The sequence below is a fragment of the Symphalangus syndactylus genome, chromosome 4 (assembly GCF_028878055.3).
Source record: "Symphalangus syndactylus isolate Jambi chromosome 4, NHGRI_mSymSyn1-v2.1_pri, whole genome shotgun sequence".
In the NCBI taxonomy this organism is placed as follows: Eukaryota; Metazoa; Chordata; class Mammalia; order Primates; family Hylobatidae; genus Symphalangus; species Symphalangus syndactylus.
The window spans coordinates 24,015,729-24,028,606 of record NC_072426.2 but is presented as its reverse complement, the minus strand read 5'-3'; the positions used below and the strand labels follow the sequence as shown (position 1 = coordinate 24,028,606).

The 12,878-nt window shown below is 41.3% G+C and overlaps 1 protein-coding gene across 2 annotated transcripts in view; it reads right to left on the bottom strand.

Annotated features, from left to right (window-relative positions):
• Positions 1-12,364, bottom strand: part of LIPA (lipase A, lysosomal acid type) — a 39,669-nt gene extending 27,305 nt beyond the window's left edge. The window contains exons 1-3 of one of the 2 annotated variants that reach the window (XM_055274273.2): positions 12,212-12,364; positions 8,126-8,237; positions 5,945-6,062 (exon numbers count right to left, since the gene is read on the bottom strand). In XM_055274273.2, coding sequence (XP_055130248.1) covers positions 5,945-6,062; positions 8,126-8,236 — 229 coding nt within the window. In that variant the 5' untranslated portion in view covers position 8,237; positions 12,212-12,364. The remainder of the gene's footprint in view (positions 1-5,944; positions 6,063-8,125; positions 8,238-12,211) is intronic. The other variant, XM_063637128.1, reaches the window with a different exon arrangement.
• Positions 12,365-12,878: the final 514 nt, after the last annotated feature.

The window sequence follows — 12,878 nt, the reverse complement described above, 5'->3', positions numbered from 1 at the left end:
TTGCGATGGAGAAAAACACAGAGAACTATGAGAATATGTAGCCAGGGGCCTGACCTGGTGGGAGAGGCTGAGGAAATCCTCCCTGAAGAGGTGAAAGTTAGTTGAGAACAGAGGACAGGTCAGAGCGGTAACCAGGAGGAAGAGGAGGGAAGGGGACAGGGCAGAGCACTAGCTTCCTTTCCACTCGGCTCTCTGCTCTGAGCCCAACCTGGGTCTATGAGATAAACTGTACAGCTGACCTCACGCTGCTCCATTAGGCAAAGGTTCTGAATGCAATCCCCTACCCAATGCGCCATCAGAGTGCTACATGAGCCTGAGCTCAGCCCAAGTCACCAAGCTCAGGCATTGATTAATGAAGCCATGTCTGTTTGACACCACCAGGGGTGAGGAATTACATCCCAGATTACCAAGATCCATGTGTAGCCCGTTAGAGCACTGCAGTGATTCAAAAAATAGTTTCTTCAGAAGTGAAGGATTTTTCTATAAGGAAAGAAAAATCTAGAAATCAACCAGAATTCTAAAATAAACAATCAAAGGAAAATACAAGATGATGGTCTCCTTCTAAAGACTTAACTCACAAGCCATGCTGTGAATTTTCAGCTATGACTCTAATAGCTCAATGGGCAACCCCTGGGGAATCTTTGCTGAGGCCACAGTTGAAAAGCCTGTTTCTGCACGCTGAAGGCAGTCATTCCAGGCTTTCACAGTCTAGAGCGCCACTTCACCCACTCGGCAACCAGATGCATAACTTTCAGATACAAAGGTGCCACTCTTGGTGTTTTGATGACTGGCCAATTTCCTAGTCAGGCAAGAAGTAAATCTGCCTTGTTGTTGCTGTTTTATGTATTTAATGCAAGACCAGTGTGTATTTCCTTGTTTTAGTCAAATAAAATATATATTGTGCCTATCACGGGATCAACTTGGTTAATATTTATTATGTATGGCCACATTCTCCAGTTCAAAGATCACTGAATCTGTAGTCAGACAGGCCAGGCCATGACCCTCCGACCTGAGGTAAATTCCTTTCCCTATTTGAACCTGGCTGTCTTATCCAACAAAATGAGGGTGTTAGTCTAGAACACAGGTTGCCAAAACCAAGAATTCTACTTTGGAATCCACCAGTGAAGTGTGTTAAAAAAAACAAAAATCCCTAGCCCAGGCAGGAATCTGAGATCCCTCTAGTGCTCACTCCCCATGACTTTCTGAAATAAGGCTGAGCACATGAAAACAGAGCCACTTCCCTATGAAGGAGTAATTTCTGAATTTCAATTCCCTTCAGGAGCAAAGGGTTGCTCAACACTTCCTAAGAAGGTTGCTTAACGGTGGGAAACAGCATGCACATACTGCACAAGTAGCCAAGGGCTACTACTGTACAGAATGGAGGTGAAAGGTACAAATACCAGCTAGGACAGAATATTTAAGGAACAGTGTGTATCTTCATTTCTGAGACCCCTGAAGATTGCTAAATGGCAATTTCACATAATTATAGCTGAGCTTTAAGAAACCTAATCCTGCAAAACCACATAGGATGAACGAGAACAGGAAGGCTGACAGAGAAAAGAGCAATTAGGTAAAGCCTTTAAGCAAATATGGGCAGGGAAGCCATGTGGCTAAGCCCTGTGTTCATAAAAAAACCTGATCTCCAAGTGAGGCTACACAGTCAGTCAAAGAGGCCCATGGCAACAGGACTGAAAGATGCTCACCATTCAGCTGTAGACTCAGGTTCCACAAGGAATGTGGTACCAAAAAATGAATAATGTTTTAATATATTTTGTAAATAGTATGAATGTACAGCAGTATTTTTGTGTGTATTAAAAGCATTAATTTCTTAAATTATATAAGCAAAGTGAATTTCCATAATCCTGTCTTGAAATTCTTTCTTTTTGTTAGTATACGAGAAGCCTTGAAAATGGAAATGGCTCAAGACTCTCTCAGCTGCTGAGCTTATTTCAGGCGCCCAGTTAAGTGGTGACAAGAGCCTAATGTAGGATGGTGGTCAGGGAAACAGAAGAAAAAGATGAACTATGCTGCTATAAAGACACATGCACACGTATGTTTATTGTGGCACTATTCACAATAGCAAAGAGTTGGAACCAACCCAAATGTCCAACAACGATAGACTGGATTAAGAAAATATGGCACATATACACCATGGAATACTATGCAGCCATAAAAAATGATGAGTTCATGTCCTTTGTAGGGACATGGACAAAACTGGAAAACATCATTCTCAGTAAACTATCGCAAGGACAAAAAACCAAACACCGCATGTTCTCACTCACAGGTGGGAATTGAACAATGAGAACTCAGGGACACAGGAAGGGGAACATCACACTCCGGGGACTGTTGTGGGGTTGGGGGGAGGGGGGAGGGACAGCATTAGGAGATATACCTAATGCTAAATGACGAGTTAATGGGTGCAGGAAATCAACATGGCACATGGATACATATGTAACAAACCTGCACATTGTGCACATGTACCCTAAAACCTAAAGTATAATAACAATTAAAAAAAAAAGAAGTAAAAAAGAAAAAAAAAAAAAAGACCATTCCCAAAATTGGACATAAATCAATAGCACTCAAGTCCTCCTGGGCTCCATATAAATTCTGATTCTATAACCTTGGAACGTCTGAGATGAAGATTGAAATCATCTACTTTCTTTCCCCATCATCACCATCACTTAGTCCTTAAATCTAAATTACCCATAGGCTCCAATGTCCTTTCCCTACCCTGCATCTCCTCTCCTCTTACTTCCTGGTCACAGGGACTCCCAGATCACCTCTCTCTCTGCCTGGTTGCAGTTATTCCCTGAAAAAAGAGAAAGGCCAGACCAAGCCATATGGAGCTATTAGAGGGTGTAATCTCAGTCAGTCCACTCTAAACATGCCATTTCCATTCCTACCTCTGTGTTCTCCCTCTTTATGACTACCTATCTGGAACACCTTCTCTGCCCATCCCCTGCCCCACCTACCCAAGTTTATTTAACCTACGTCTCAAGAGCTAGCTCAAGTCTTTAGCTAAAGTATTCCCCTACTTTTCCAGCCCACAGTAATCTGCCTGTTGCTATACTCTTAATCTGCATCACAGGATTTATCTGGTTGACTATACATTATCTTTTCTGTTCTTTTATTATTTCATATGTTTATCTTGCCTTCAAATATAAATGGATGCTATTCAGGTCAAAAAAAAAAAAAAAAAGATGAACTGAAGCAATTTAACGTGGGTGGCCTAGAGAGGACCCATGGTCAAGAATGATTCTGCAGATTCCAGGCTAGGTCATTAGGAGGATGCTGGTGCTATTAATAATAGATGAGGAAGTCAGGAGGGGAAGTGGGATGCATGAGAAGAGGACGCGTTTCACTTTGGTTGTGAAAGACCTTCTCCATTCTTTTTATCTATTTGCCTTTAAACAGCCGAAATAACACCAGTGGCAACAACCTTGCTCTTGAATAGGAGTGAAGGACAGTAAAGAGCCTCTGTCCATGCTCTGTTTTAGAATGTGCAAATGCAAACCATCAGGAAAGCGCCTATGCAGTTGTTAGGAAAATCACAATTCCTTTAGAGAACTGAGTTGTTCACTGTAGACTTCCTTGAAAACTCCCCACTGAAGTTAGCTTATAGCAGATATGACATACACATCAGTGATCCCCTACAGGGAGGGCCTCTCAGAATAGAGAAAGAACATGAGGACCAAATGCTATGAACAGATTTAGCTTAGGGTAAATACTTTCAGTCTATATTCCCCCATTCTAAAGACCTAGACTCTCCACTCTCCCAATCCCCAACCCTCCTGCCAAAAATAAAGTATATATAATACATCCCACGGAGGTTTAAAAAAAGAAAAAAGAAAAAAAAGCACACAAGAAGTCAGGGGCAGACCCAGGTGTAGCACCAAGGTCCCCTAAGTCTCCTTTCTATTACCTGGGAGCATATCAAGACTCATGCTCACTTTCTTCATATTCCAGGGCACTGCACCTTCCCCTGCAACAGTGTGATACACACAGGTAGGGCATGTGACTCTGAGTGTTTTAACCACTGTATGGAGAGAGAAGTCTGAAGGTGGATATAGGAGGAGAGCTCTCAGCATGTTTTACTGAGATTCTTGCCATCACTTTAACAGTGATTCATATTACTAATTCATCAACTATAATTTTAAGAAAAATAATACAAAACATTTTTCTTTATACAGTGTCTGAAATCAGTATACAGGGGTTATTCTTTGGGGGAAAAAAAAAGGAAGGAAACCAAGATCATATGCTCGCTCTAGTATAAAATATATGTTTTGAGTGTTTTGAGCACAGGAAAAACTAAAAGCTCTCACTATAACTCATCACTCATTTTATAACATATTTATAAAAAGGAAGCTTAATGGTATATATCTGTAAACCATAAATATCTCAAGAGTTAGAAATCAAATTTCAAAAAAAATGGTTCTCATGGCCACCTAAACATTATTAAAATCTTATTATAGCTAGAACACATGGAAGAAAAAAGTTAAACTGGGATAAATTAAGAAAAAACAAAGCAAATAATAATACAATGCTCACATTAACACAAAGGGTTTTTAAGTTTGCTTTGAATAACAATTTGGGCAGGAATTGAGGCAAAGGTGGCTCTTTTGCCTGTATAACACTTAAATTGAAGAATAAATAGCTATCTAACTACCTTAATGTAAACCCTAATTTCCCCAAGAAAAGTCTCCAGAAACAAAAAAATGTTATAGAATAAGCTACATCTTACTTGAACCCAGGAGGCGGAGGTTGCAGTGAGCCAAGACTGCACCATTGCATTCCAGCCTGGGCAACAAGAGTGAAAGTCCGTCTCAAAATAAATAAATAAATAAATAAATAAATAAATAAATAAATAAATAAGCTACATCTGGAGAGATAATTGAATAAAGATTAGATCCTTCTTCTGATACCTGCTTAATAATTTCAATCAGTCTGTCTAGAAATTCCTTTATCTGCACTGGAAACTGCAGTTTTGCTTGAATTATAAAATGAGAGAGAAAAAAGATATACATATATACGTACATATATACTTTTTAAGCCAAAGCTACAAGAACTTTCATATATTCATAGTGATAGTAATTATCAGGACACGTGCACATGAAAATCAGCTTGGCAATATATATCAAAATCACAAATGCATATATCCTGTGATCCAAAAATTCTATTTCTGGACATGTGTCATATAAATAAACTTCACACACAAAAGTTTATTTACAGGAGCAATATTTGTTAACAGAAGACTGAAAATAGCACAAATACGCATTAATAGGACACTTGGTAAATAAATCATGATACAGTCATATAGTGAAATACCATGCACCTCTGGAAGAGGTGCTTTATGTATTGTATGGAAAGATCTCCAAGATATTAAGTAAACAATTCAAAGAACAAAATAGTGCCATCTTTTGCATTAAAATGGAGGCAAGGGAAAAATAAGAATCTGTGTTGGTATTTGTTTCTAATGAGATTTTTGGAAATAAAAAGATTTTAAAATGAAGTTATTTTAGAAAGATACACAAAAAAGCAGGAAGTAGGGAGTGAGAGAGAAGGGAGGCATTTCACTGTATGTCTTCTAATTCTCTGATTTTTAGATTATGTTAATTCAAAAAAATTAAATAATTTTTAAATAGCAAAAGCCATCTACTTAATGCTCAAAACATTTCATTAAATAAGATGCTTCCTTAAAAAAACAAAGCCGCAGAGATTTTAACATATCCTCAAATGAATCTGGCCTTTGAACAAAAAATTAGATGATGCTTGTCCTTACTTCTTTAAAAGAAAATTATTTTTCTGTGCCTTGCAAACCTCAACACAGTTAGTACCTTGGTCTAAAAATAATCCCATTTCAATGTTTTCAAGTTAAATCTGAACTTGGTTACTAACACAAAACCCAGACAAATTCTGGTTTTTACTTTTAAGAGCTTTCCCATACCTTTGTCAGAATGGTTCTTCCTCCCATGAGGAATTCGGTTAAGGCACAGAATATATCCATCTTCTGTCTCAACTAGGTATTCTTCACTAGGGAATCCCCAGTAAGAGATAATTTCACTCTGTAGAGAAAAAGGACGATGAAAAATGGGTGGACAGAATCTGAAACAGTCTCCCACATTAAAAAGCAAAGGAGCAGATAAACTATGTTCTCCAGGCTTTAAGAAAACATTTGTCATTGAAATTTTAGTCTGCTAAATCTAGTAGCCAACCCCTCATCACAAGAGTAAATCCTCCCTTGTTTCACGCTTGTGTTCCACCTACAGGTGTTTGGTTAAACTTCAGTTTCATCATTCTAGCATGTTTTATACCAAATTTGTCTAACTTTACCACAGCTTGGGCCTCTTTGTTTCCATCCTGCCTACGGGGCACAAATAAATGCTCATTTCTTTCTTTTCTAAATATCCCAGCTAGAACTGTCAATGTATAAAACACTTCCTTTGTTTTGAGAGATCCCCTGCTGGCCAATAAAGCATAAAAAATATTAACCTGTTTTTATCAATGGACTAAAATAATTACATAGAATGTCAAGGTGGGACGGAAGAAAAGTTGAACAAAATAGGGAATTATGGTCACATTCACTTTTCTATAAGGAAGGATTCATGGGACAATTGTTAATCAGGGGCTCAGTGGGATGTGGATAATTAAATTATCCAGGGGATTTAATGTAAATAAGTGCACATACCCTCTCTACCATAAGTACTTGAAAGAATTTAATTTTATCATTCTTATTTAAAAAATTATTTTAAAAGTTGGAAAAACTGAGAGGCAAAAGAAAAGCTTTGAGCTAAGAAGTAAAACTTAACTTTAAGACCCTGTTATCAGGTCATACTCTCCTGGCTCACTGTGAATTTCTCTCTGAGTCCCTAAGCTTGCCTGATTCTTCAGCTGGGTCACTGCAACATCTATTTTAAAGTTGCTGTTTTCTTTAATAATTTGTACTTTACTGATATTTTGCGCCTAAATGAGGTATTTCCAGATTTTATTGTTTACTTAAGATTAATAACTTTCAGATGTTTTAATTAGCTGAGTGGTTATTTTTGCATATTTTTTAAACAAAATTTTGCTCAGATACTTTGACTTCTGTATAGAAATATGTTCCCTGGGCCGGGCGCGGTGGCTCACACCTGTAATCCCAGCACTTTGGGAGGCCGAGGAGGGCGGATCACGAGGTCAGGAGATCGAGACCATCCTGGCTAACAGGGTTTTTAGTAGAAACCCCGTCTCTACTAAAAACACAAAAAAATAGCCGGGCGAGGTGGCAGGCGCCTGTAGTCCCAGCTACTCGGCAGGCTGAGGCAGGAGAATGGCGTGAACCCCGAGGGGCAGAGCCTGCAGTGAGCCGAGATCGCGCCACTGCACTCCAGCCTGGGCAACAGCGAGACTCTGTCTCAAAAAAAAAAAAAAAAAAAAGAAAGAAATATGTAATATGTTCCCTGGACATTCTTAATCACAACCTTTGTTCAATGTATTCTAAAACCAGCTCTCAACAGCAGTAATGTTCTTGCAAAGTTTAAATACTTTTTTATAGTTTAAACAAACTTAGTGAGACTTAAAAATGAAATGAATTAATAAAAATCATAATTTATCTTATTAAGAAGTATATATAACATTAAACTGAGGTTTGTTAACTACATTATTACCTGGTGAGAAAAGCCTAGCAAACTGAATCTAAGATTCAGAGAAATTGGGCTGGGCACGGTGGCTCACCCCTGTAATCCCAGGACTTTGGGAGGCTGAGGTGGACAGATCACCTGAGCTCAGGAGTTCAAGACCACCCTGGGCAACATGGTGAAACCCTATATCTACTAAAATACAAAAAAAATTAGCCAGGCATGGTGGTGCATGCCTGTAGTCCCAGCTACTTGGGAGGCTGAGGCTCGAGAATCGCTTGAGCCCCTGAGACAGAGGTTGCGATGAGCCGAGATCGCACCACTGCACTCCAGCCTGGGCAGGCAGGTGACAGAGTAAGACTCCGTCTCAAAAAAAAAAAAAAAAATTCAGAGAAATTGAAAAGCAAAGGAGTTATAAAGAGATGAATGTATGGGTATGGCTTCATGTAGCTCACATAACTGGATCTGGGAAATAGATGTATTTTAAAAGTACATAACTTCGAGAAACTTACCACATTCATGTTTGTTTCAGGATCCACAGCTGTCAGTTTCCCTCCAGACCCCTCAGAATGCAGGGTCCAGAGAACCAAACAGACCACCAACCCCAAGAACCGCATTTTCATTCTGTATAATAAAACAGTCTACTATTATTTGCTTGAATTTTACTACACAAAAATATTCTGGTAAATTAATGCTCCCACAAAAAGTTCTGAACCAGATTTAGGGCAAGTAAAAGGTGAAGGGAAAATATGAAACAAATGACTCCAGCCATATCTGAAAGGAGAATAAGGAATTTTTTTATTTTATTTATTTATTTATTTTTATTTTATTTATTTATTTATTTTTGAGATGGAGTCTCACTCTGTCACCCAGGCTGCAGTGCAGTGGTGCAACCTCAGCTCACTACAACCTCTGCCTCCTGGTTCAAGCAATTCTTCTGCCTCAGCCTCCCGAGTAGCTGGGACAACAGGCACGCACCACCACGCCCGGCTAATTTTTGTATTTTTGTAGAGACGAGTTTTCACCATATTGGCCAGGCTGGTCTCGAACTCCTGGCTTCGTGATTCGCCCACCTCGGCCTCTCAAAGTGCTGGGATTACAGGCGTGAGTCATGGCGCCTGCCCAGGAATTTCTTTTTTTTTCGGAGTCTCACTCTGTTGCCCAGGCTGGAGTGCAGTGGCACAATCTCGGCTCACCACAACCTCCGCCTCCCAGGTTCAAGCGGTTCTCCTGCCTCAGCCTCCAGAGTAGCTGGGGCTACAGGTGCAGGCCACCATGCCTGGCTAATTTTTGTATTTTTAGTAGAGACGGGGTTTCACTATATTGGCAAGGCTGGTCTCAGATGACTTCGTGACCTGCCCGCCTCTGCTTCCCAAAGGAATTATTATTATTATTATTATTTTATTTTATTTATTTATTTTTTTGAGACTGAGTCTCGCTCTGTCGCCCAGGCTGGAGTGCAGTGGCGCAATCTTGGCTCACTGCAAGCTCCACCTCCCAGGTTCAGGCCATTTTCCTGCCTCAGCTTCCAAAGTAGCTGGGACTACAGGCGCCCGCCACCACGACCGGCAAATTTTTTTGTATTTTTTTTTTGAGTACAGACGGGGTTTCACTGTATTTGCCAGGATGGTCTCGATCTCCTCACCTCGTGATCTGCCCGCCTCGGCCTCCCAAAGTGCTGAGATTACAGGCATGAGCCACCACACCCGGCCCAAATGAATTATTTTTAACTAAGAAACCTCCCAGCCATCACCTCTAGTTAATACATGACCTTTGAAGTCCAGCATACCCATTTACCTCCTAACCCCAAAGTTAAAAACAAATTGTTCATGGAGAAATAACAAAAGGCAAGACTTAAAAGAGGATAGTTTGAGAAAAAGAAAGAGACACAAAACTTCTGAGCTTGCTTATTTCTCACCTCTTGCCCTCCACCTGTGATTTAGACATGTTTAAGTTCAGCCACTATTAGCTCTTCCTCCTACTTATCTAACCACTTCTGTTCTTGCCCCAAATTATATGTCAGCATTTAAATTTGTCATTCATGGGAAAAAAGTGAAATGAAAGAAAATAGAGCTTTCAAAAGAAACAGAAAGGAAAAATTTAACCCATCTCTCTCCTTCTGAAATTCTCTAACCATCAAATCAACAAAGACCATCTTGGTTTCTGGCAGTGATGACTCAAAATCATAGCAAAGACCTTGAGGATGCTGAAGGCAAAGTTAAATGCCTCTCCTAAGAACACACAAGTGGTTAGAGAAAAACCTAGGACTAGATCCCAGAACTTCTACATTTTTAAAAAAATAAATAGAATCACTTAAAAAGATGCAGGCATGTATGCCCATACAAAGACTTGTACATAAATGTTTACAGCAGCTTTGGGTGTAATAGACAAAAACTGGAAAAATCCAAATGCTTTAAATGGATGATTGGATAAATTATGGTATATACCTACTACTCAGCTATAAAAGGGAATGAACACAAAACAATATAGATTAATCCCAAAATAATTATGCCAAAAGAAGCCAGATCAAAATAAGGAAAAAAAAAAGTACTGTCTGATCCCATTCATATAAAACTCCACAAAATGCAGTCTAATCTATATTCACAGAAAGCAGATCAGTGGTTTCCTAGGGAGAGAAGGGACAGTAAGAAAGGATTACAAAGGGCTATGCACAAATGATCTTTTGGAGGTGATGTACAGGTTCATAATATTGAATATACTGATGGTTTCGCAGGTGTGTACACATGCAAAAACTTATACAATTGTACAATTGAAATATGCCATGCTATTGTATGTCAATAATACTCCAATACAGCTGTTTGTTTTTAGTTTTGTGTTTAAACTGAATATTCCACAAGTCTTAAGAAATTGATTCTCAGGAGATTGCAAAAGTGAACTGACTCCCTTCTGTTGATGGAATTCCTCCAGCGATTATTTTCTTCCAAGAAGTAGTGAACTCTGAAATTCTCTTTTTTTTTTTTTTTTTTTTTTTTTTTTTGAGACAGTCTTGCTCTGTCCCCCAGGCTGGAGTGCAGTAGCGAGATCTCGGCTCACTGCAAGCTCCGCCTCCAGGGTTCACGCCATTCTCCTGCCTCAGCCTCCCGAGTAGCTGGGACTACAGGCGCCCACCACCACGCCTGGCTAATTTTGTTTTCGTATTTTTAGTAGAAAAGGGGTTTCACCGTGTTAGCCAGGATGGTCTCAATCTCCTGACCTCGTGATCCGCCGGCCTCGGCCTCCAAAAGTGCTAGGATTACAGGCGTGAGCCACCGCGTCGGGCCGTGAACTATGAAATTCTAAACAGGAGCAAATGTTATCGCCTTCAGTGTGCATTGGCAAAGCAAGGCCACTGCTTCTACTTACAACTTTGTACTTCTTCATGATAGGAAGGATTGTACAGTCCCAGGCTATTTTTTATCGTAAATGCAAACTCCCAAAAGTCTATTATTACTAGAGAATAAGGAGTAAATTGAAAGGGAAAAAATTAAAGGAATTACCACAATTGAAAATAGAGTAGCATCTGCAGGAGCTGCTTTCATTCAGCGGTTTTCCTACAGAACCTGTATCAACTGCCCAGAGGAAGGTCCATGAGAGTAACAGCTAAAGCTACTCAGCTGAAAATCCCACCCAGTTAAGTTTTCCTTCCAACACAACACTACATACTTAGTATGTTTTTCTCAACATACTAAGCCAAGCAATTCTTACAAAGAAAGAGACACTGTGAAAATCTGGAAGGAGGGGGGAAAAAAACCCTCCAGGCTGAATTAAGTGTGCTTTTCTGGGCTGTATTAACACCGTTATCTCAGTTCTTTAGACTTTGTAACAATCTGACTCAGCTTTGTACCCCCACGACCAAGAAAAGTGCCACGTATATATTAGATGCATAGTACAGATTCTGAAAAAAAGATAGGAGCAGTCCAACAGTTCACTGGCAGAAGAAAAGGCACCAACGCAGCATGCTATTTAGCTTTCTAATAACAACAATTATTACGACTCCCATTTAAGCTCTTGCGAGGCGCCAGCCACCGCAGGCAGCGCTTCTGATCTACTATGTCAATTACTCCTCCACCGACCCTATGGCAGTACCATTAATTCCATTTTTCAGGAATCTGAGGTTCACCCAGCTGAAGTACTGGAAGCAAAGTGTCAGCTGTTCAAAAAGCAGTATCGTTGGGACTTTAACCAGGATTGATGCCCAAGTCTGCTTTGGACCACGCCGTTGGCTAACAAGAAAGGTAGGATGGGATGCCTGGAGGAGCTAATGGGAGAGCACGAGGATGCAGAGAGAGGAATCAGACATCCCTGCTGTCCTCGCGGTCCAGGAGCACCCAGCTTCACTGACCGGCGACCGCGCCTGTCCAGGAAAGTGGACAGCGCCCAGGGAAGAGTGCTGAAGTTGCCCTGGCTGATTGGCAGATGCCTTGAGCCAACGCCCGCAGAAAAAGCACCCGCAGGCACCCCAGGCAGGACTCGCCGGGTCCAAACGCAGAGGGTCTTGCCGGCCGGCAGAGCCTCGGGGCGCGACCCTCCCCTTGGTGGAGGCACCAGCTTCCACGCCGCACCCGCACCTGGCAGCGCCGCGGGGCCGGCACTCTCACCTGGAGCTGTCCTGCCGGGCCGCTGTCTCGAGTCGCAGTGCCAGCTCTCAGGGGCCGGGGTGCGGATAGGGGACCTGCAGGGGGCCTGGTCGGCCTTGTCGGGAGGGCGGGTGCCCACCACCCTCGGACTATTTGTTCAGCCAATCAGAGCAGCCAGCCACCGGGAAGTGCCTCGGAGACTCCGCCCCAGCCCAGCGCGGGCGCTCGCCAGCCCCCAGTTGACCCCACAGAGCATGCGCCGTAGGCGGTTCTAAGAGATGGAGCCCGTCCTCCGCCTCCCCGGCTGGCAGGTCCCCAGCTCTACCAGCGCGTCGCCTACGCATGCTCTCTTAGCAAAGGCTCTTGTAGGCGGCCTTCTGCTTCGCCCCCGAAGCTCCTGCAGGGCTGGCACCTTCTGCGCCTGACAGAGAGCATGTGGGCTCTATAAATGAAAGCGAATCATGGGCTCCATTTAAAGCGCTTATCATTGTGCCTGATGCAAAGCAATCTTGCTGCTTTAAATTTTTTTATTATTATTAAAGATTTGTTAAAAGAGGAAACAATGTTCAATATCCACATATTATTTATTATTTTCTAAAACAAAGATTTTATTGAGCACCTACTAAATGCCAGGCATTAGTAAGACAGTGGAGGTATAGAAACCAACCAAACAAGGTTCCTGTTCTCT